Source organism: Chiloscyllium punctatum, chromosome 16 (genome assembly GCF_047496795.1).
Source record: "Chiloscyllium punctatum isolate Juve2018m chromosome 16, sChiPun1.3, whole genome shotgun sequence".
Taxonomy (NCBI): domain Eukaryota; kingdom Metazoa; phylum Chordata; class Chondrichthyes; order Orectolobiformes; family Hemiscylliidae; genus Chiloscyllium; species Chiloscyllium punctatum.
In genome coordinates, this window is record NC_092754.1 from 6,731,153 (window position 1) to 6,756,023 (window position 24,871).

A 24,871-nucleotide genomic window follows, 5' to 3' on the forward strand; every position below is an offset into this window, starting at 1 on the left:
TAACCTATGCCCTCTAGTTCTGGACTCCCCCACCCCAGGGAAAAGACTTGTCTATTTATCCTATCCATGCCCCTCAATTTACCCTCTGCCTTCTATCTTTGAGACAGTTCTTTGAGACAATTAGTCCAAATGGCTAATTCTCCCTGTATTCCGTGAGATCTAACCTTGCTAATCAGTCTCCCATAAGGAACCTTGTCGAATGCTTTACTGAAGTCCATATAGATCACACCTACTGCCCTGCCCTCAATCTACCCACAGAATTCTCGGGTACACCTGATCAGATCCTGGGGATTTATTCACCTTTAACTGTTTCAAGACATCCAGCATTTCCTCCTCTAATCTGGACATTTTGCAATATGTTACCATCTATTTCCCTACTGTCTATATATCTTCCATATCCTTTTCCACAGTAAATACTGATGCAAAATATTAATTTAGTATCCCCCCCCCCCCATTTTCTGTGGCTCCACACAAAGGCCGCCTTGCTGATCTTTGAGGGACCCTATTCTCTCCCTAGTTATCCTTTCGCCCTTAATATATTTGTAAAAGCCCTTTGGATTCTCCTTAATTCTATTTGCTAAAGCTATAGCATGTATGACGGGCCTGAGTCTGTAAAAGTTTAACAGTCTCTGGAAACTCCCACCTCATCCCTGGGAACAAAAGATGCCAACTGCTTGATCTTCAGGGGCTGGTTATTGTTGCATTTCTTGCAGAACAGAATTTGCCCATTTGGCCACTGCTGAATTTTGGAAGCTTGAGAGGGTGTTGCCCAGCTGGTGACCATGTGATTCAGATGTTCCATGTATTGAGCAGGAATTGGCTTATTGTAGTCTCCATTCTGAAAGTAAACACAATATGACTTTCAAATCCACAGAGAAGACTAGAGACAAGTTTAAGAAATTAGTTATAAAAACTATATTGTATTTGGTCATTTCTTCTCACAGAAGACAGCCTGAGCCAGTTTATTACACTTCATTTGATATCAACTGTCATTTCTCCTTCCAAAAGTACACAAACCACATTTGCAAATGGCAGTTACTTAGTAACTGGAAAGAGCCAGAGGCAAGGCCAGGGCAAGGATCTTTGTCTGGCAAGGTCAGTGTATTTAAGATGAGATAGATAGGTTCTTGATTAGTAAGGGGATCAAAGGCTGCAGGAGAGTAGGGCAATGTCAGCAATAATCAAATGGTAGAGCAGACTCAATAGGAGGAATAGTCTAATTGTACTCCTATATCTAATGGTCTTACAGTCAAAACAAGAGGAGGATTGATGAACTCTTTATTTAAGCAAACATTTTAATTATGTTTATGGGATTCCAAACAAGGTTCAGATTTTTCCTCCAAAAAAAAAACCAGATTGGTCTCAACTTAAAAATTATGCCAAAAGTCTAGAGATTCAACTTGCTTTTCATATAAAGTATCCCCACACATTCCAGCAATTCCCAGCTAGTAACTGGTAACAATTCAGCTTTGTGCCATTTTACTCACTGATATCAGAAGAGCTGGCTCACAGAAAAACAGGTACCACCGCCAAAGAAGGGGTTAAAAGGAAAACTCTCTACTGTCATACACATGCAGAGAAGTGCAACTTTAAGCATTGTAAATCCCCTAACCTCTTGAAAACCATTGTATTGCTCGCAGTTTGGACAATCCCAGCAGTTTCTGTTCCCATAAGGTACGGTTGTATCCTGGCTGCAGAACCAGCAATTCACCTTCACATGTGTTGGCTTTTTCCTGCAAAAAGCAAAAAAAAAGAGCAATCACTGAAAAAAAATTGATTGCCAACAGTCAGAAAAAGATCACCGTAAAATATGAAACTATTCTTCCAGAAGTTGGCTGCTAACAACAAACAATAAAATCACTGATAAAAGGCAGTCTATTCTAACTGGACTTTGTTTAAATTGAATGTTCCATCACACAAATTATAACTGAAAAGATTCAATCAAGCAATGAATTAAATTTCAACAGACATAAATAGCTCTTTTTATATTTTGTACTCTTTTCTGGTATCTCACGGTTGAGAACTTTTTTAATGCACCTTTCACATCCTTGCTGCTCATTTAATATTTAGCATCCATAGTAAAATACTCCTTACATAATAGGTAAATGCCGACAGTACTGACAGGTTTACCACAATGAAAGGTTGACCAAAAAGTGATAAAATATACACAGTTGCACACCATCATCCCAGAAGTTCCTGTCCATCACACCTGGATCGCATCCCAGCTTTAACGATTGGCTCACAAAGTGGTATCAGCATTCCAAATATTTAAATGATATAGGGAGACCTCATTCTACACAAGATTATAGAATCCTTACAGAGTGGAAGCAGGTCATTCAGCTCATCGAGTCCACACTGATCCTCCGAATAGCACCCCATCCAGACAACCACCCTGTAACCTTGTATGCCCCGTGCTAATCCACCTAGCCAGCACATCCCTGGACACTATCGGCAAATTAACATGGCCAATTCACCTAATTGCACACCTTTGAACGGTGGGAGGAAACCAGAGCACCGGAAGAAACCCATACAGACAGGGGGAGAAAAGTGTGCAAGACTCCACAGAGTCACCTGAGGATGGAGTTGAACTCTGTCCCAGCACGGAGGCAGCAATGTTAAACACTGTGCCACCATGCCGTCCACACAGCTCAAAAAAGAAAGGTTTTTATCATATCCACTGTAACCCCAGCAACCCAAATTATTTGCTCAACGTACAACAAAAAAAAACACTCAAAACCTATTACAAAAGCCAATACTCATGAAATCATATGTGGTTCTTCTATTACACAAGAACTCAATAAACCCCCATGGGCATCAAAAGAAACATTTTAAAGACAAGCACACTTGAATTTCGCTTACACAATCAACTACTGCCAAGCAATGACAACTTCCAAAACTCTTCATTCATGACTATGGCATCAAGGTGTGTGCATGTGGAAAGGTACAAGTAGGTATGATTAGTAGTCCCTGCGACAGCTTGTAACCAGTGTCAAGAAACTCCTGCTGCCTGCAGATCAATCTCAGTCCCTGTGCCTTCAGTTGTTGCAGTTTTAGAACATCCTGTTGTAAGAGATGAAAGGCAAGAAACACGACTGAAGCAAATTCAATAAAATGAATAATATGGTAAATCCAAATTGCCCACAAGGTACTCCAACTCCCTCTAAAGGCCAACAAAGTAAAATTAAAGGCAAGTCATGCAACTAGACGCAATATTAAAGTTCTTTTTTCATAGGGATGTACTAAAATAAAGATTCTGGGGATCATATTAAAAGAAACTAAATTGATCAAATGCTATGAATCTGTTCGCAAGACCTGTCTACCCACAGCTCAGATAAGGATAAGTTTATGCAGATTAGTAGACAATAGACAATAGATGCAGGAGTAGGCCATTCTGCCCTTCGAGCCTGCACCGCCATTCAATATGATCATGGCTGATCATTCCTAATCAGTATCCTGTTCCAGCCTTATCTCCATAACCCTTGACTCCACTATCTTTAAGAGCTCTATCCAATTCTTTCTTAAATGAATCCAGAGACTGGGCCTCCACTGCCCTCTGGGGCAGAGCATTCCACACAGCCACCACTCTCTGGGTGAAGTAGTTTCTCCTCATCTCTGTCCTAAATGGTCTACCCCGTATTTTTAAGTTGTGTCCTCTGGTTCGGCACTCCCCCATCAACGGAAATATGTTCCCTCCTGCCAGAGTGTCCAGTCCTTTCATAATCCTATACGTTTCAATCAGATCCCCTCTCAGTCTTCTAAACTCAAGGGTATACAAGCCCAGTCGCTTCAGTCTTTCCGTGTAAGGCAATCCTGCCATTCCAGGAATTGACCTTTTAGTATAAAAGTAACTCCAACATCTAGGTTCACAAATTATTAATCCCCTGCAAGCAAGTCCCACATCCCAAACCAGATTACTGATTTTCCATTGAAATTGATTTCAGTTATTTCAAAGTATCAGAAAAGCACCATCATGAATCAATTTACTCAGTGCAACAGAGGACATCCACCAACTGCTTGCACTACTCAAATGTATTGTACCAAATTTTAAAATATGGATTGCCCAACTGATTTCTAGGAGAGATTCATTAGGTTTTGCAAATGACAGTAATAAGAATTGGGGCAGAAACAAGTGCCACGGCGTGATAATGGTGTAGTCTGACTTCAGCTATTTTCTGTAAAAGAAATTGCAGCCCCATCGGACTCCTCAAGTTTGAGATAAGTTAATCATTGCAAAATCACAGGCAGGATAATACACAATGTAATCTCAGAGGGAACCATCAGAATCAAAAGTTATTTATGCAGTGTGCCCGGATAAGCATTGTTTACAGTATAGCAATTAGAACTATGCAAAGTACTCTAACTATGGAGTAACTGAGGTTTGATCTAAGTTTAACATCACCGGTCAATTCTATGTTCTTACACATTTTTCACATCCATTACCAAAAAGCAATGCTAAACTTTTAGCAAATACAGATTGGAAAAAAAACAATAAAGGGCTTTCATACACAAGAATGCCACAAACAAATGCAATGCCATATCCAGGCTGATAGCTGGAGTTACTGACACCAAAACAACATCACATCTATCAAGCAATAACACTGAACAGTGGGGATTGCAAGCAGCTGGTCAGCACTCACCCACAGAGTAGAGTCTGTGATCATCAGGCACTGGAGATAACAAAAGGCTACTATTTGCAATGACAACTGTGATCAGAATTACATCCTGCTTCAAGCATGGCAGAAGCAAAAAAGAGAAGGAAAAGCAAGAAGTATTAACACAGTAGTTGCACAGTTGACTGAGCCAGAACACATTGGCTTTTTGACCCATAAGAGGTCAGCAGTCATGGCAGGGGTATAGGGGCAATCCACTGATAATTATTACTGTACTCAGACTCAACTAATGCTCTGGGGACCTGGATTTGAATCACAATACAGCAGATAGTGGCATTTCAATTCAATATAATCTGGAAATAAGAGGTTAATGATGACCATGAATCCATTGTTGACGGTCAGAAAAACTAGTTGACTAATGCCCATTAGGGGGGGGAAAAAAAAACTGCCATCCTTATCTGGTCTGGCCTACATGTGACTCCACTAGGCAGAAGTGGGTACAGCAGATGCTGGAGATTAGAGTCAAGATTAGAGTGGTGCTGGAAAAGCACAGCAGGTCAGGCAGCATCCAAGGAGCAGGAAAAATCAATGTTTCGGGCAAAAGCCCTTCATTCCTGATGAAGGGCTTTTGCCCGAAACGTCGATTTTCCTGCTCCTCAGATGCTGCCTGACCTGTTGTGCTTTTCCAGCACCACTCTAATCTTGACTAGATGTGACTCCAGACCTACAGCAATATGGTGACTATTAGGCCTTGTGGGCAATTAATCATGGGCAAAATAACTGCCGGCCTAAGCAATGATGTCAATAACATGTGACTGAATTTTTTTAAAAAAAAGTTAAATAAAACAGAAAATTCGGTTAAATTCAATTGCACTATCACGATTCTGCAACATGTGAAATACCTCTAGGTAATCACGACTTACTCCAATGCAGCATTTAGAAAGTTGCCAAAGTCCTATCGGACCATAGAGTTGCGCTCTCATTAAACAGAGACGACTAGTGGTGGGTTTAAACAGAGGGTCACTACGCCTCACATGACAGGAGACATTAAGAAAGATAATTCTTTATGGTAACCTCAGCCAGTGCAGGAATTGAACAAATATTGTTGGGCATCACTCTGTATTGCAACCAGCCAAATGAGCTAACCACTTCTACAGCCTGATGGAATTCCTCTACAATTTAACTGCTGAAACCTTTAGTTTGTCAGATCATGTATAGGTGTCCATTGTTATAAGCACACAAACAGAAGACATCCAGACCAGCTGGCCTCTGTTTTTCACAGATTCTTTGCTGGAGTAACTGTACAGGGCACCCTCAAACATGGATACAAGTGGCTAGCATCCAGTGCAGGTCTGAACAGCAGTAGTGAGCTATCCTAACATGCGGCAAATGGTTTGCAGAAGAAACTCTCTTCCTCAAACACATGCAAGTTTCTATCATTGGTCAAAGGAAAGGTACACTGTAAAGGGAACTCTTCTTAATTGTTCAATCTAGACCCAGGCAACACGATCTATTGCAGCATCCCCATCCTCCAATAACTGCTCAAGTGTCCCCCTACCCTGCCAGAGTCACTCTGGAAAGCACAACAGGGAATGTTTTGGGACCAGTTCTATTCCTCTCTTCTCCATCAAGTACAGATCAGATAATCTCCAAAAGTTGAAAACTGTTGCTGATTTACTTCAGAACATAGATCAATGGTACAAAAATAATGGGTTTGGACCCATATCCTTTAAAATCAAAAAGGAGAGGAAATAGTCATTTTTTTCCTGATCTGCACAATGAAATTTTTTAAAAAGCCCTCAGGTAAATTCTTAAAAGCCTTTAGTTACAAGATAGAAAATGGCAAAACCGCATGGATACAATCGAAAACAATTCTACCCAATACTACCTTAATTTCAATCTGGAAAAAAAAATGGATAGCGTCTGTTATTAAGAAAAGCACAAGGGACAAGTGATACTTGCAATTCATCAGCCACCTCTGTGCTGATGATCTCCTGGGGCAGATGTAAATTGATCCACATCCTTATTAACTGCAAACTCCAATTATGCATTCTACACAGATGCTATTAAATTCTGTCCCATTTTAGCATGAATATTGGCTGGTTATACTACTTCCCAATCTTATTTTAAGATAAGAATGTTAAATCAAAGGGCATGGTGAGCATCCTCCCCATCATACGGAGTTCTTACTCTCCCTTACTCCCACCTCTCGTCCCATAAAAACTGGAGACAGAGGATTGAACGTCTATCTAAATTTGACCTCTGTCCATAATCATTATGTCAAGAAGGATTACAAGTGTGTGTTGATTAAATATACATGCAGTTTCAGTGCTTCATTTGACCCTGGTCTTTTATGTTCTTTTACACACAACAGTACATATGATTAATCACCAACTTGGCAAAGTAGCATAACTTGCCCCTCAGAAAAATTAAGCACACCAGGAACCTGAGTGCACAGCCTAAGCTGGCTTGGTTGTGCTGAGGCAAGACATCTTAAAGCCTTAGTTGTGCCTATATAGCTGAATATGAAAAACATTCATTACAACTCAAGAAGGAGCAGAGAAATTCTTCCATTGTGTTCTGGTCAACTGTTCTCTCTCAAACAATACATCCACGCACATTGGTTAATCACTTAACCATCTGTCATTTGCAGAACCTGGTTGTGCATAAATTGGTTCTAATTTTTTGCAATTTCCCTCCATCTGCATTTCACTATTTGAAACATTCACTCAGCCTCATTAGCTTTAATGTTTACATAATTGCAAAGAACTTCCATTTATATAACATCTTCCATACAGTAAAATGCCTCCCAAGGACTTCATAGAAATACAGAGGAACACTGTTTACCCGAATATCGGATTATCCGAAAGTCCCGATTGAAATGTTTCAAAGAGCTGTTTCAGCCCTGAATGCATCTTTTGTTTACAGGTACAATGACTAAAAACAAACTCTGCTCACTGAAATGCTGCAGAGAACAGTCCAGCCACCGAGTGTGCTTTTGCCTAGTCTCAATGGGAAGCAGACTTCACAGAAAACTCCGAGCCCCAAAGGAAATATTAACCGAATAATCAATTATCCGAACGATAATTGCCCGCCCATCTTGTTCAGATAATCGAGGTTCCTCTGTATTATGAAACAGAATTTGCCACTAAGTTATGCAAAGCAATTTAAGACAGGTGAAAAAGGAGCTTAACCATAAAAGGCAGGTTTTAAACTGTCTGAAAGGAGAAAAAAAAAAGAAAGTGACAGAGAGGCAACAGGGTTTAGGAACAGCTTAAAGCCTAGACAGCTGAAGATATTAATTACAACACCATTGGCAACTATATCAGGAACTCGCAAAAGGACAGAATTGCAAGAATACAGACACCCTAGGAGGCGATTGCAGAGATAGTGAGTGACAGAGCAGAAACAATTAATGTTAACAAACACAGGAGTGAACAGACTCGAGAGTTAACATTTAGAACACAAGTATGAGAGACTCTTTCAGGGATTCTCACTCCTCTTTACAGCAGTCTCAGGCCAAGTCCTAACTCCAGATGCAGGCTCTATTTTCACTGAACCAGGAGTGTCACAGACACATGAAACCTGTGCATAGTCAATGCATAACAAGGTCCAGAAATAAAGTCAAGAAAGACAATCTCCTGCATGGATCTCACTGCTCTTCAGTCTGGTATCAGGTCAGAGCAGAATTAAAACTAGTTATCTACACAATGGCCAATTGAGAGTGAAGGAAATGTGCCTAATGCCAACTGCAGAGTTACTGTAAATGCATCAATAAATTCCATATCACTCACTTTGAGAAACTACAGCTGCCACAGTCATCAACACGAATAAAATCTGCACTCTCTCCTAGAAGCTTCAAAATAGATGGCTTGAACTACATTCAAAAACAGCCCGACACTTGGAGCAATGAGACAGCCATGTGAATCTTTGTCATCACAGGCTAAATGCAGAGCACTCTCCAAACAGGGAAACACATTCAAGGTCAGAAGCTCCCAAACTGCTTCGATAGCCAGCTTAGAAATTATACACCAAGTTTTCAAATTATAAATAAGCTAGGAAACACAGTCACCAACTGCAGGCTAACATCTTAGGCCCAAATGAAGGTTATAAACTGTAGCTTTGAAGAAAAGAGGCTTTGTTTATATAGCTTCTTTCACAACCACAGGGAATCTCAAAATTACTTATAGTCAGTTAAGTACTTCCAAGGTGCAGCCACTGTCACAAATGATGGAAACAGCATACTTGCATACTGCAAGCTAAAGAAAATATGGCAATATCATATCGTCAAATCAGACAGCCTGTGCACATTGTTGTTTGGAGGTTAAACATTAGTCAAGAAACTTGGAGAATCTCCCTGCCCTTTTTCAAAAATAGTGCCATGGTATATTTCATATTCATCCGAGGGGACAGAGAGGGACGAGGTTTGTCTGAAAGATGGCCAATAATGCAGCAGTCCCTCAGTATAAAACAAGGGCCAGCTTTGATTTTTGTGCTAGAGTTCAGTAATGGGACTTGAACACAACTTTTTGATTCAGAGAGCGTAACCCATTGAGCAACAGCTGACTGATTGGACCTCAAACCTCGGATTTAAAAAAGTAGTAGTAAAGGTAAAAGCTGGAGACAAAGAATCTCAATTAACCTACAGTCCAGGGGTTCCCCGATTGAATGAACATCTGACTTACAAATGTTCGTACTTACAAACGTGATCCCCTACAGGAGACTAATTTTAAAGACTGGGATACAAATATTTCTCGTACTTATGAATGGCGGCTTTACATCATCCTATGCTATGTTCCAATCGGCACACAAATCAACTTGTGAGCAGATTCCAGATAAAATCCATTTGCAACTTAGGAACTGTCTGTAGTGTGGAACCCAGTTTGATTGCTTCAAAAAAGCAGCAAGATAGAGGAAAGAGATGTGTGTTGTCTGGATATCCTGTACCATGGAAAGAATATCTAACCCACTGAGCTTATTCACCGTTCTTTTCTTTGGTAATAAAGTCATCTCAACTTGTCCAGAGAGATTGACAAATGCTTGTGTGTATCATATTTCCTCATTCCAGTCACAGATATGACAGGCCCATAGCTGGAACCTAATATAAGAAAAAAAACCTGAAATTGGTGGGAAATCAGTTTGCATTTCTATAATACTTTGAAAAGATTTCAAGTTTCAAACAGCAACACATGAAGAGATATAAGCAGATGACTAAATGCTTAATCAAAGTAGTAGAACTAGCTTAAAAAAGGACAGAAGGAAAGTTTTAATGAAGGGATGGAAGAACTCTGGACCTAAAAAGCATTAAAAGCGAAGTTGCTTCTTACGACTTTCAAACATATCACAGAAAAACTAAAAGAATACAGATATGCCATTCGACAGGCTATAAAAAGAAACAAGAAACTAGCTGGCTATTCTAATGTCACCTTCTAGCATCTGGTCTGTAACCTTGCTGGTCAGAACATTTCAGTTACAATCACGATTGTTCCAAGTCTGAGAATCTGAATCATCAGTCTGAGTCATGAGCATTTGAGTCATGACTGTGAAGGCTGACTTCCAACCTACACTTCAATGAAAATCAGCAAGGAATCCAACTGGAAAATGCTAGATTTAAAAATCACGAAGTTTGCAGGAAGAGGCCAGCAGAAAGAAAACTGGTGGCGATGGAGAGGAAGAAATAATATTTAAATTGAGAAGAGGAAATTAATCAAACTCTTGAACATTCCAGAAAAGCAAGGCTATAAATCTCACATATACTGTAGTCTGCTAGCACGACAGGCAAGACCATAAAAACCTTAACAAATAGGAATGGGATAAGTCATTCAGCCTTTTGAGCCATTAATAGAATCACGACTGACCTGATATTGCTCACATAAACTTTCCTGCCTTTTCACTGTAACCCTTGTTTCCCCTTAGGATCCAGAATCTGTTATAGCCTTAAATATACACAAGTATTCTGCCGAGACAGCTTTCTGTGGCAAAGAGCTTCCAAGACTCTCAATCCGGAGAAGCTCCTCCTCTTCTCAATCTTAAAATTAGTATCCCTTTATTCTGAGATGATGCTCTCTAATCCTAGAGTCTCCCATTTATCCTGTCAAGGCCTTTAAGAATCCTATATTTTGCAATGAGATCATCTTTCATTCTACTAAACACCAAAAAGCATACTCCCAACTTGTTTAACTTTTGCTTATAAGAATCCCTCCACACCTGGGATCATCCTAGTGAATGCTTTCTGAACTGCCTTCAATGAAGCAATATCGCTCATTAAATATGGGAACCAAAATTGCTCATAGTAGTCTAGATGTGGTCTCACTAACATCTTTACAGTTGCAAGAAGACTTCCTTACTCTACAATCTAACCCTCTTGAAGCAAGGGCCAACATTCCATTAGCAATTAGTAAATTATCTAAAGCACTTTAACTTTTTCAGGAAATTTATTTTAACTGGATGCGTGAACATCATTCATCCTTCAGCTGGTCACAAATCTCTACTGATGTTTTAAGGAGAGCCGTGTAAATGGGACATTTGTCCACATGGTGATGGCATACCAAAAAGTACTACATCGACTGTGTAACACGGGAGACATGGTGAGACTGTGCAATACACTCAATCGATGGAAATCTTGTCAAATGAAAATTAGCAACTGCTGGGACAAATCCAATCAATCATTCAACCACAATGTTTCAAATCTGCTTTAAATTTCATTCCCAATTCTACATTTTACAAGTTTTATTCTGAGTCATGCCAGCATTAGGCACTGTTTGGACACAAAAAGCAAGTTTAGATTTTTGTCTCAGGAGAGCAAACTCAAATCCCACATACAAAAGCGGAGCTCACTCCTCCTATATACAGAGCAATAATTCTCTCTCCCACATTTTAGTCAAGAATGGTTAAATTGATTTGGACTGTTCAAGATGATTTTCTCCATCACCTCTGTTAAAACAAAGTGAACATAATTTTTATTTCACTTGTGTCTTGGACCATGTGACTAACCTTTTTGTATAGGTTGCATCACCCATTTAACAGAAAAAGATGTATTGTGCTCACCCACACAAGAACGAGTGTCATGGACTCACCAGAACATGACTCAAGGAAGGCACATCCATCCACCCACACCTCAATAATTTGAAAGAAATAATGGCTGCCCTACATGCTCTCAACTTCAAGACCCCATCTCCCTCCCTAAAACATCTATTCAGAGGCTTGCCCTTGTGCGAAAATCAGTAGTGTCCTCATGATCGAGCTAATTAGTCCTTTCACAACACAATCTAGAACAAGTTCTCTGGCAGCCTAATATTTTGCAGACACAATGCCGTCCAAGATATGTCGTGAAGCAAGTTAAACAAATAAAAAAAAGTTAATTAAGAGAATTGTATTTCTGAAATGATTAGATTTTGAAAGAGAGGAAAAGTACATCTTGTCATTTCATTCTCTAACTATTCTTTACCCAACAAAGCAGACAGCCAGCTGGTACTCCAGGATCCCCACTTTCTCTCATCTTACCTATGCTAAAAAACAGCAGAACATCTTTCTACTCCTACCCTATCCTAGTACAAAGTGTCCCTTAAACAAACTGCAACTATGTTCAACGTTTAAAATTTCACAAGAGATCAAAAGACAAGACTATGGTAACCCCTTTACTTTAAATTCAGAAACTGGACAAAAAAAAAATATTTTAGGTGCCTAAAATAAATACTCTTGAGCCATCACATTTCTCTCAAATTGCAAATTAAAATCTCCATGTAACAATACTATGGCTTTTAAAAAAGTGCATATTGTCCTGGTTTTTTGTTGGAGAGAGGTCTTGAACCATAGGTTCTGAGCTGTCTCTCCACAGCAATAGCGTAAACAATGTGAAGCTGAAATTGGAACAAGAGAAGCAACATGAATGGGTGGTGCCAGGCTCCCACCAGCATTTTAGTTTAGCTTTCAGTAGTTGTCAGCATTTTGAAGCTGACATTTCTCTCCCTGCTACAGCAAAACCCTTGAGCTCTCTCTCTCTCTCTGCCAGAATTTTCTCTTGATGTTCCTTTTACCTGGATTGGAGAAACATTACATGTGAAGCAATCTATTTTCCTGAATTTGCCTTTACCAAAGATGTGTTCATGAGATGTTAGTATATTTAACTTCTAAACAGCAACTGTTCCAATAATCTACTTTCTGTTAAGTTTCCAGTAGAGCCAAAGTTATAACAATTCATCTTTCTATTGTTTGTATTTTTCCTGGGGGTAAGAACAGAGTGTACTCTGCTTCAAGCTGTGTCGTGACCAAAATTATTATCTGAAACACAGCACCTTACACTTGCCTTTAAATAAAAGTCAAGGGTCTAGGCTATCTCCTCAATATATTTAAAGGGCGGAACATCCAGAGTCAAATTTAACTCTAGGAAATTCCAGGCCACTTCACTCTGTAGCGAGCTAAACTGGGCCCCAATGAGAAGGAAACCAGAGCACCCAGAGGAAACCCACGCAGACATGGGGAGAATTCGCAAACTCCCCACACAGTCAGTTGCCTGAAGCGGGAATTGAACCCGGGTCTCTGGCGCTGAGGCAGCAGTGCTAACCACTGAGCCACCATGCCGCTCACTTCTCTAACTTCCCACAGAGTTCTAGGGTACACCTGATCAGGTCCTGGGGATTTATCCACCTTTATGCATGTCAAGACATCCAGCATTTCCTCCTATATAATATGGACATTTTGCAAGGTATCATCTTCCATATTCTTCTCCACAGTAAATACTGATGCAAAATACTCCTTTAGTATCTCCCCCATTTTCTGCGGCTCTACACAAAGGCCGCTTTGCTGATCTTTGAGGGGCCCTATTCTTTCCCTAGTTATCCTTTTGTCCGTAATGTATTTATAAAATCCCTTTAGATTCTCCTTAATTCTATTTGCCAAAGCTAATTCATGTCCCCTTTTTGCCCTCCTGATTTCTCTCAAGTGTACTCCTACTGCCTATATACTTTAAGGATTCACTCGATCAAGCCTGTCTATATCTTACAAATGCTTCCTCCTTTTTCTTAACCAAACGCTCAATTTTTTTAGTCATCCAGCATTCCCTATACCCACCAGTCTTTCCTTTCACCATGACAGGAATATACTTTCTCTGGATTCTCGTTATCTCATTTCTGAAGGCTTCCCATTTTCCAGCCGTCTCTTTACCTGTGAGCATCTGCACCCAATCAGCTTTCGAACGTTCTTGCCTAAAACATTCCAAATTGGAGAAAGGCAAATTTTGCCTTTCAACTTTTAGATCTGGTCTATCCTTTTCCATCACTATTTTATGGTCACTGGCCCCAAAGTGCTCTCCTACTGATACCTCAGTCACCTGCCCTGCCTTATTTCCCAAGAGTAGGTCAAGTTTTGCACTTTCTCTAGTAGGTACATCCACATACTGAATCAGAAAATTGTCTTGTACACAGTTAAGAAATTCCTCTCCATCTAAACCCTTAACACTATGGCGGTCCCAGTCTATGTTTGGAAAGTTAAAATCCCCTACCATAACTACCCTATTACTCTTACAGATAGCTGAGATCTCCTTACAAGTTTGTTTCTCAATTTCCCTCTGACTATTAGGGGGTCTATAATACAATCCCAATAAGGTGATCATCCCTTTCTTATTTCTCAGTTCCACCCAAATAACTTCCCTGGATGTATTTTCAGGAATATCCTCCCTCAGTACAGCTGTAATGCTATCCCTTATCAAAAAGGCCATTCCCCTCCTCTCTTGCCTCCCTTTCTATTCTTCCTGTAGCATTTGTATCCTGGAACATTAAGCTGCCAGTCCTGCCCATCCCTGAGCCATGTTTCTTTAATTGCTATGATATCCCAGTCCCATGTTCCTAACCATGCCCTGAGTTCATCTGTCTTCCCTGTTAGGCCCCTTGCATTGAAATAAATGCAGTTTAAATCATTAGTCCTACCTTGTCCCTGCCTGCCCTGACTGTTTGACTCGCTTGTTCTCAAATGTACCAGTCTCAGACTGATCTCTTTCCTCACTATCTCCCTAGGTCCCACCCCACCACCTTATTAGTTTAAAATCTTCCTGAGCAGCTCTAGCAAATCTCCCTGCCAGTATATTAGCCGCCCTTCCAATTTAGGTGCAAACAGTCCTTCTCGTACAGGTCACTTCTACTCCAAAAGAGGTTCCAATGATCCAAAAATATTAATCCTTCTCCCATACACCAGATCCTCAGTCATGCATTCATCTGCTCTATCCTCCTATTCCTGCCCTCACTAGCTCATAGCACCGGGTGTAATCCAGATATTACTACTCTCGAGGACCTTTTTTAAAATTCCTGCCTAACTCTCTAATCTCCCTTCAGAATCTCAACCTTTCCCCTTCCTATGTCGGTGGTTCCAATGTGGACAATGACCTCTTGCTGGTCCCTCTTCCCCTTTGAGAACATTCAGCACCCGAGACATCCTTGATCCTGGCAACAGGGAAGCAACACACCATTCTGATTTTTGCTGCTGGCCACAGAAACGTCTGTCTGTACCTCGGACTAGAGTGTCCCCTAACATAATTGATCTCTTGGAAGCTGACGTACCCCTCATTGTATTAGAGCCACTCAATACCAGAAACTTGGCTGTTTGTGCTACGTTCCCCTAAGAATCCATCACCCCCTACATTTTCCAAAACAACATATTTGTTTGAAATGGGTACAGCCACAGAAGCTCCTGCACTAGCTGCCTACCTCTTTTACCGTTCCTGGAGTTAACCCATGTGACTGTATTGGAGACTAACTGCCATCCATCCCATACTGTTGCAAATTCCTCATTGCTTCTAACTGTCTCTCCAACCGATCCATTCGATCTGATAGACTTTGCAACCAACAGCATTTATTGCAGATATAATCTACAGTAACTATTAAACTCTTTAAACTCCCACATCTGACAAGCGCATATCACTCTACAAAAGGCCATTTTTGCTCCTTCACAATCTACAGACCCAGGAAATAATACTGTCTTATTCCTCTACAAACACTGCCCCAGGTTAAATTAATAGTTATGGCTTATATTTTAAGTTTAATCAAAAGACATATCTCAAAAAGCATATAATCAAGAAAGAACCCACTCTACTCACTACTGCACACTTTCTGTAAGTCCCACTTAAAACAATACACTGATCTGCTTCTGTGCTGTGAACTTCGCCCAAAAGTTCCCCCAAGATCAGTTGCGAATTTCACTGTTTCAGTGCATCTGGGAAAATTAACAATGAAATAAAAACTTCAACAGCAGCCTCTTGAGCCATATTAACAACAGATGGGTCTTGACTACTGGTTTGATCCTTGAAAACACCACAATAAAGATTATGTATACAGTGTGGCTCCAGACTGACCCAGTGTTAAAAATGGATTGATAATGGGCATGTACTAACCATATACCTCACCATAATCACACATATGTTTAAGCAGTAAACAGTGCCACAAAGGGACATATTTCAGGATGTTAATATTACATGTTCCTCTGAGTTAGGTAGACCCTATGGCTTCAGAAACTTTGTGGAGATCACATTGAAAAAATGTCCAAGAAATGGAAGTACAGATCACTCTAGTATAGTGGTTGTTGGCAAGTTAAAGCAAAAGGTTTAACCATCACCCATAGTAAACTTAACACTGAAGTAGAAGTCAGCCGCAGCTCAGCAGCAACACTGGGTCACAGAGTCAGAAAAGATGTGTTCAAATCTAAACCTATTACTGGATGAAAATGATCAAGGATGGCAGTCCAGTGCAATTCTGAAGGAGTACTGCAACTACCAGCCATATGTAGTTCAAATGAGACTTTAAACTGAAGCTGACTTCTCAGGTAAATGTACATCTCACATTGCTATTTTGCAAAAAGAAAATGTAAGAGCTGATATTTTATCCCCTCAACAGACTTCATTAAAATGGGTTATCTAGCCATAGTCAGAGTTATTAGAATCATACAATACAGAAACAGACCCTTTAAGTTCCCAAACTCCCTATATCTCTCTAAACATCTCCTATTCATGTACTAATCTAGACATTATGACTTTTTCTCCAAGTGAGACTTTGCTGTGCAAGATTAGCTACCACATTCCTATTATTTAAGATGGTTACACTTCAGAAGTATTTAATGGGGTTTAGGGTGCTTTGCAGGCGAGAGCGATGATACATAAATGTAAACTATTACTTACTCCTTTTGATCCAAGCACTCACTTTCACTATAGATTTAAAATGTTGAAATGCAAGAAACTTCTACAGTTTTAAAAAAAAATTGTTCATGGGATTTGGGCATTGCTGGCTAGGCCAGCTTTTATTTGCAACTGGATTATAATTTCCAACATCTCAATGGATATCACAACTTTGCTAGCAAATAATACTGCTAGTAGATCAGCAGATACTGTAATCAAGTGATCTCATGAAACAGCTAAATTAGGCACCGTGAGAGACTTTCATACAGACTGCATCAGGTCAAGAACATGACCCACCACAATTATTAATGGCCTTGCTAGCAACGCCCATATATTAAACAATTAATTCAATGAAAGCACAATAAAGTACTGAAATAGCAATTCAGAATTTAAACCCAAAACCAACCATGGTACCGTTGAACTAAATTTAATGATTTTGGCACCAATTAAAAATAAAATAAAAGACCAGTCATAATAATTTAAATTTGTTCATCACTATCCATCAGGGAAAAAAAAAGTCTCAGCAAGACAGACCTAGTCTCCAGAGATCATGCCCGAGGATCTGAAACTAGTTGTTGTCAGGAACAACTGCTTAACAGATGTTCCTAATAACTTAGGTGACAATAAAATAGCTTCTCGATGCAAATAACATGACAAAATGGCTCCCAGGCTGCAAATTGACAATTCTGCTATCATTGCATAATTGACTAACCACAGTCTGCTTCAATAGTGATGAGAAGGCAATGCTCCCTCTACAGCACAGAAATAACTAGGCTAGATAGGATATTACTGGCCATCCTAACTGACTTTCAAATGCAGGAGCAAAGGTTTGGTTAGTGGGATAAAGGTGGCCTGAGTGTTGGAAAACAAAGTTGCTTCACAGGAAATATCATTGGACCAAGTAACTGTCAAATAAAGCAATATTGTGTATTGATTGGTAATCGTCTGGATATACTATGTAATCATTGCCTGTACTTTTCTTTAAGAAAAGTATAAAAACATCTTTGTTTTATCCATGTGCGCAGCAACTCTGAGGAATATGGATGTACACAACCTCTGTTTCCGGAAGCTCTGTACCCGGCCGTATGAAGTCTTAAAGAACCAGATTGATTGAGTGTGCTTATTGACCGATCACGGAACAGGGAAAGTGACCCCCCTCAACCCATCTGGATGTTCACGGTCACAGACTCCAGAGCCCTAATTTTCCCTTCAAATCAAGCCACTCTTTTCTCCCAAACTTCCGTGAAACGGAACAGCCAACCATCTTCTCTGCACATCTTAGTTTAGACAAACTCTGCGTCTCATCAGTTTCAAGAATAACTCAGGAATTGTGTCTAAGACTCCCTTGGATTAGGATATAACCAATTCTGACGCTGCGCATTTGCTCATTAGAAATAATGCACTTGAAAACAAAACCCACACACAAAACAATCTCAGAAAGATCTACCAGCAGATATCCTTTGGATCAATGAAACATGAGAAATCACCAAAGTTTCTTCTGATGAACTTCATTTTTCACTGGTAGGCTTTGAACTACCTTGGCGAGAGTAGCCCTTGCTAAATAGATTCAAGACATGCCAGATCTGTAGCATAAAACCCTCAGCAACTGTCAACATTCCAGGCAAGTCAATTTGTACTAATAAGTATTCTATCAAAATTTTTATCTGAAATTCAACTCAGCTTCAAATGGCTGTTGTTGATGAGATTTTGTGAACCTGGGAGATTAAATTAATCTCTGAATACATCTGGATAGCAGCCCCTACTCAGGAACACAGCATCATTAATTATCTACCTACCACACTGTGGTAATTCAGCTAGTCCTCTGCAGAGCTGCATGGATCTCAAGAACACAAAATACACAGATGGGAACGATTATCTCCAAATAATGAAACAGGTTATGGTGAGCATACACTGCTTAAATACTGTGAGGTAACGTATTATAAAATAAAAAATCTCCCTGTGGCAGTTTAAATACCACAGGCAACTTCCTAACCTGATCTATGGGAGTAACTCTTTCTGATAATCGCCATGATTAGTTTTGGTGTGTAATCATTGGAATTAACATCTAAGGCATAATCAGCAAATATTTTAATTTCAGACCAGGACATCCACTTTACCTATCCAAGAATAATTTCCAGTATATTTTCATACACAATATTCCCCCTCTTTGGGGGAGCAAAGAAGTGGTGAGAAGAGTCCCATCAAATTTCATCATTAACATCACCCTGGGCAACAAGCCCTGGTGTGTGGCTTGATTACAGAACTCTGGCTCGGAGGTAGGCATAGTACCCATACAGGGTTCTCACTTTTACTTACATGCAAGTCATTCTGCATGAAGAGCTTCAATAGTTTGTTCTGAATGCATTGTCGCCTTCAAAGTTTGCACATACAACTTCCATGTTTAAAAAAGTCTCTATTTCAGCCCATGCCACAGAAATGAAAGTTCTCTTCAAAAATCACAAAAGACTGACAATATCAGCTCTCCTACCACTCCTCCAATTTCAGTAACAAAGAACTCACATTTCCTTAAATCTCTAACATTTGAACATCTGAAAGTGTACACATAATGGGAGAGCCCACCATTAACACGGTACTTGGACATCTAAAATGTCCAAGTGCAAAACCTGGAGTAAATTGTTCTCAGGTGGAAACAGATCCTTTCCTTCTTAACACCAAATTCTTGCTAGTTTATGGCCCCAAAGTGAATTCATCATCTGCCAACATAGTTGCCAATAACTCAGGTAGGGGTTTGAATAGTGAGAGTTGGGTGGTCAAATGTAAGGCCACCTTATCTGAGCCCCACCTGAGATTCAGAAAGGTACAATGCTACCAGAGGATAAAAGTGTTAATTGTACATATTCTACTTCTGCAGAAATAATCTTCAACATGCTCAGCGGAATCATCTTCTGTTAGGGATGTAGCAATCACTGCCTGGGCCAGCATTTAATGTCTATCCCCAACTGTCCTTGTTGGGGACAGTCTCCTGTTGGATCATTTCAGAGGGCAGTTAAGAATCAAACACATTGGTGTGGGCTCTGAGGGAAGATATCAGATTCAACCCATCATTTCACAGTCTGCCAACACTCACTGACGAGATCTCAAAAAAAAATTGCTTGCTAGAAAATGAAGGGCACTGCAGAATAGAGGTGACACTTAATACATTTTAGTAGAGCAATATTTGTGTGCCTTACATTTCACTGCTCATTATTCTGTCATTTTTCTCTTGGTTCAGTCTATTTTTATACATTGTCTCCATCTGCCACAGTCTGTCATCCTGCTTTTACACCTGTCATCACTTACATACTGCACCAATAGATTTAAACTTCTTGACAAGTAGGGGAAGACATGAAGACAAATAACTACAATGCATTAAAGCATTCAGCCAATAAGATGAAACTCTAGGAAGGCTGAACTCCCACGACTGAGCTTAGCTGGACAGATTTAGGCAGCTACAAGCTGAATGATGCAGTGAAGTGTAGCAAGTATCTCCAAATCAGAGGCAACAAAAACACACCCACAACTAACATAAAACCTGACATGCAGCTAAGCAGCATCTAAAGTACAGTCTTAAGTGTGATTTGTGACACATTCAGCAGAGAAGTCCAAGAATGAGAGCGTGACCCCAAGATAAAGACAACTAGTTTGACTAGAGTTTAAGCCAAAATATCCAGATGGGGCAGGCAATTAGGAAAAATGAAAACAGCCAGCCAACTCAGGCTGGTACAACTCCATGGCACAGGTCAGTCCCCAACTACAGCAAACACACTTCCAATTTCCAGCCAGGAAGGAAGGAGGGACAAGGAGAGAGAAATCATTGCAACACATGAAATGAAAATCTCATACATTTCTCTATCAGATACAAGGACAATGGTCTGCACTGAGATTGTGATTATCTAACGGGGGGGGGGGAGAGCGAGGACTGTGTGTGTTGATGGGGGGGGTGGGGGGGGGCCTGATTCTGGGGGCAGGGCTGCGTGAGGGAACAGGATGGTCAGGTTGGAACGACTGGGGGTGGGGTTGGAGTGTGCGGGGGGGAGGGGGGGGGAGAGGGGGTGGGGGTTGAGAGGGTGGGTAGGGGGGTGGAGAGGTGTGGGGTGTGGGTGGTGGTGGGGGGGGTGTGGGTGGTGGTGGGGGGGGGGTGGGTGGTGGTGGTGGGGGGGGGTGGGTGGGTAGTGGTGGGGGGGGTGGGTGGCGGTGGGGGGGGTGGGTGGCGGTGGGGGGGGGGGGGGGGGAGTGGGTGGTGGTGGGGGGGGTGGGTGGGTGGTGGTGGGGGGGTGGGTGGGTGGCAGTGGGGGGGTGGGTGGTGGTGGGGGGGGGGGGTGGGTGGGTGGTGGGGGGGGTGGGTGGTGGTGGTGGGGGGGGGTGGGTGGTGGTGGGTAGGGGGGTGGAGAGGTGTGGGGTGTGGGTGGTGGTGGGGGGGGTGTGGGTGGTGGTGGGGGGGGGGGTGGGTGGCGGTGGGGGGGGGGGGTGGGTGGCGGTGGGGGGGGTGGGTGGCGGTGGGGGGGGGGTGGGTGGCGGTGGGGGGGGTGGGTGGCGGTGGGGGGGGGGGGTGGGTGGCGGTGGGGGGGGGGGTGGGTGGCGGTGGGGGGGGTGGGTGGTGGTGGTGGGGGGGGGGTGGGTGGTGGTGGGGGGGGGTGGGTGGCGGTGGGGGGGGTGGGTGGTGGTGGTGGGGGGGGGTGGGTGGTGGTGGGGGGGGTGGGTGGTGGTGGTGGGGGGGGGTGGGTGGTGGTGGTGGGGGGGGGTGGGTGGTGGTGGGTAGGGGGGTGGAGAGGTGTGGGGTGTGGGTGGTGGTGGGGGGGGTGTGGGTGGTGGTGGGGGGGGGGGTGGGTGGCGGTGGGGGGGGGTGGGTGGTGGTGGTGGGGGGGGGGTGGTAGTGGTGGGGGGGTGGGTGGCGGTGGGGGGGGGGGTGGGTGGGTGGCGGTGGGGGGGGGGTGGGTGGTGGTGGGGGGGGTGGGTGGCGGTGGGGGGGGGGGTTGGTTGGTGGATGGGGGTGTGGGGGGTGATGGTGGGAGGGGAAAGAGCGCAACGGGCCACATCGCAGGTCCCCCCCGCGCTTACCTGGTGGCCACCCGGTAGATGGCAGCTCCGGTAGCACAGATACCGAGCCCCAAGCCTCCAGCCAAGGCGGTGGGGAATGTCCCAAGAGCGCGGTTCACCGCCTCCATCACCAGCGCTGGCCGTCCCCGTCCTCTGGAGAAATGGAGCCCGCGCTACCACCGCGCCTGCGCCAACTGCTCTGCGTGTCTGCGTCATCGCGCCGCGAGGCACGGCGCCCCGCCCTCCTGTCAATCACTGGGCCCACTGTATCCATACACGTGTGTCCCATGTGGCTCTGTTTGGGCCTGGGGATGGGGAAGATGGATAGCTCAGTTGGCTGGATGGTCGGTTTATAATAGTGTAAACAGCGTGAATTCAATTCCCACACTAGCTGAGATTACCATAAACGTTCAAACTTCTGATGGCGACCCTAAGGATAATCTCTCTAACCTTGTTGAATTGATTTGAATGTATTGTCCCATGTGCCAAGGCACAGTGAAAAGCTTTGTCTTGCGAGCAGATCACATAGTTAAGTAGCATAGATAAGTAAATAATAGATAAACAGCAGCAAAAACAAAAAAAACACAGGTAGAGGCAAATGCTAAAAGTTTGTGAGTCCATTCAGTATTCTAACAACAGTAGGGTAGAAATTGCTTTGAAAGTGGCTGATGTGTGTGTGTTCAGGCATCTGTACCTTCTCCCCGATGGTAGAGGTTATAGGAAAGCATTGCCAGGGTGGGATGGATCTTTGAGAACGCTGACAGTGTTTCCTTGACAGCGGGCCTGGTAGATGGATTCATTCGATAGGTGAGAGGTTGGTCTTTGTGATTGTCCGGGCTGAGTTCACCACTCTCTGTAACCGTCTCTGATCTTGAATGGTACAGTTGCCATACCAGGTAGTGATACATCCAGTCAGAATGCTCTCAATGGCACATTATGAAAGTTAGGTAAAAACAATGACTGCAGATGCTGGAAACCAGATTCTGGATTAGTGGTGTTGGAAAAGCACAGCAGTTCAGGCAGCATCTGAGGAGCAGTAAACTCAATGTTTCGGGCAAAAACCATTCATTAGGAGTACAGGCAGAGTGCCTGAAGGGTGGAGAGACAAATGAAAGTAGCATAGAGTACAATAGGTGAGTGGGGGAGGGGATGAAGGTGATAGGTCAGGGAGGAGGGTGGAGTGGAAAGGTGGAAAAGAAGATAGGCAGGTAGCACAAGTCATGGGGACAGTGCTGAGCTGGAACTTTGGAACTGGGATGAGGTGGGGGAAGGGGAAATGAGGAAACTGTTGAAGTCCACATTGATGCCCTGGGGTTGAAGTGTTCCGAGGCGGAAGATGAGGCGTTCTTCCTCCAGGCGTCGGGTGGTGAGGGAGCGGCGGTGAAGGAGGCCCAGGACCTCCATGTCCTCGGCAGAGTGGGAGGGAGAGTTGAAATGTTGGGCCACAGGGCGGTGTGGTTGAATAGTGTGGGTGTCCTGGAGATGTTCCCTAAAGTGCTCTGGCAAGGGTATTAACTGTCATGCCAAATTTCCTCAGCTGCTTGAGGAAGAAGAGATGTTGTTGGGCCTTTGTAACCAGTGCGTCCACATGAAGAGTCCAAGAAAGCTTGTTGTGGATGACCACTCCCAGGAGCTTGACACTCTCCACTCGTTCCACCTCTGTGCTGTTAATATATAGGTGGCATGAGTAACATTTCGCCAAAAGTCAGTAATGAGCTCCTTGGTTTTGTCTGCAGTGAGAGCTAGGTTGTTCTCAGTGCACCGTTTTTCCAGGTCTTCCACCTCCTGTCGGCAGTCTGTATGGTGGTGTCATCAGCGAACTTGTAAATGGCATTAGTCTGGTATTTGGCGATGCAGTTATCAGTATACAGTGAGTACTGTAGGGGACTGAGTACATACCCCTGAGGGGGCTCCTGTGTTGAGTGTTAGTGAGGATGAAATGTTGTCCCCAATCTTCATTGATTGTGGCCTGTGGGCCAAGAAACTGAGGATCCAGTTGCAGAGAGTGTGGCTTAGTCTGAGATCACTAAGTTTAGTAATCAGTCTTGAGAGGATAATAGTGTTGAAAGCTGAACTGTAGTCAATGAGTAGGATTCTAACATAGCTGTTCTTGCTGTCAAGATGTTCTAGGGAGGCGTGAAGGGCAAGTGATATGACATCTAACATGGATCTGTTGGTCTGATAGGCAAATTGGAGTGGGTCAAGAATAGTGGGGAGTCTGGAGTTGATTACTGCCATGACCAGCCTTTCAAAGCACTTCATGACCACCGAAGTTAGGGCCACTGGGTGGTAGTCATTGAGACATGCTGCATGAGCCTTCTTCGGCACAGGGATGATGTTGGCCCTCTTGAAACAGGCAGGGACAGTGGCCTGCTAAAGGGAGAGGTTAAAGATGTCTAACTGGCAACTCTGCCAGTTGATCTGCGCATACTCTGAGTGCACAGCCTGGTACTCCGTCTGGTCCCATCGCTTTACTTGGATTCACACGAAGGAAAACTGATTTGATCTCTGATGCGGTGACTATTGGGGTGCGTTCATCAGGACCTGTCGGAATAGTGTTACCTCTCTGCCGAAATTCTGCTCAAAGTGAGCATAGACGGCATTGAGACGGTCTGGAAGGGATGTGTCATTGTCTGCTATCTTGCATTGTCTCTTTTTCGAACCTTTGATATCATTCAGTCCTTGCCATAGTCATTGGATGTCTGTCTGGGTCTCTAGTTTGGATCAGTATTGGTCCTTGGCTGTGGTCATGCAAAGGTCATACTTGGATTCCTTATATTTGAGCGGGTGTCCTGATCTGAAGGCCTCACACCTGGTTTTTAGCAGGTTCTGTATGTCCTGATTCATCTAGGGTTTCCTGTTGGGGAACACCCGGATTGACTTCTTCTGTATACAGTCCTCCACACACTTGCTGATAAAGTCTGTGACAGTGGTGGCGTACTCGTCCAAGGTACCTGCGCCCTGTTTGAAAACGGCGCAATCATTCCAGAGTTGATCCTCTGCCTCCTCCGACCAGCATTGGACCTGTATCCGCGAGGGGGGGTCTCCTGCTTGAGCTTTTGTCTGT

General features: G+C 42.9%; 1 protein-coding gene across 4 annotated transcripts in view; it reads right to left on the bottom strand.

The window, feature by feature from the left end:
- The window catches only part of tmem201 (transmembrane protein 201), a 166,506-nt gene extending 144,522 nt beyond the window's left edge, over positions 1-21,984 (bottom strand). For 3 of the 4 annotated variants that reach the window (XM_072586133.1, XM_072586131.1, XM_072586134.1), the window contains exons 1-3: positions 21,826-21,984; positions 1,613-1,733; positions 644-838 (exon numbers count right to left, since the gene is read on the bottom strand). In XM_072586133.1, coding sequence (XP_072442234.1) covers positions 644-838; positions 1,613-1,733; positions 21,826-21,932 — 423 coding nt within the window. In that variant the 5' untranslated portion in view covers positions 21,933-21,984. Of the gene's footprint in view, positions 1-643; positions 839-1,612; positions 1,734-2,859; positions 3,013-21,825 lie in introns of those variants that run through there. The other variant, XM_072586132.1, reaches the window with a different exon arrangement.
- Between the last annotated feature and the right edge of the window lie 2,887 nt (positions 21,985-24,871).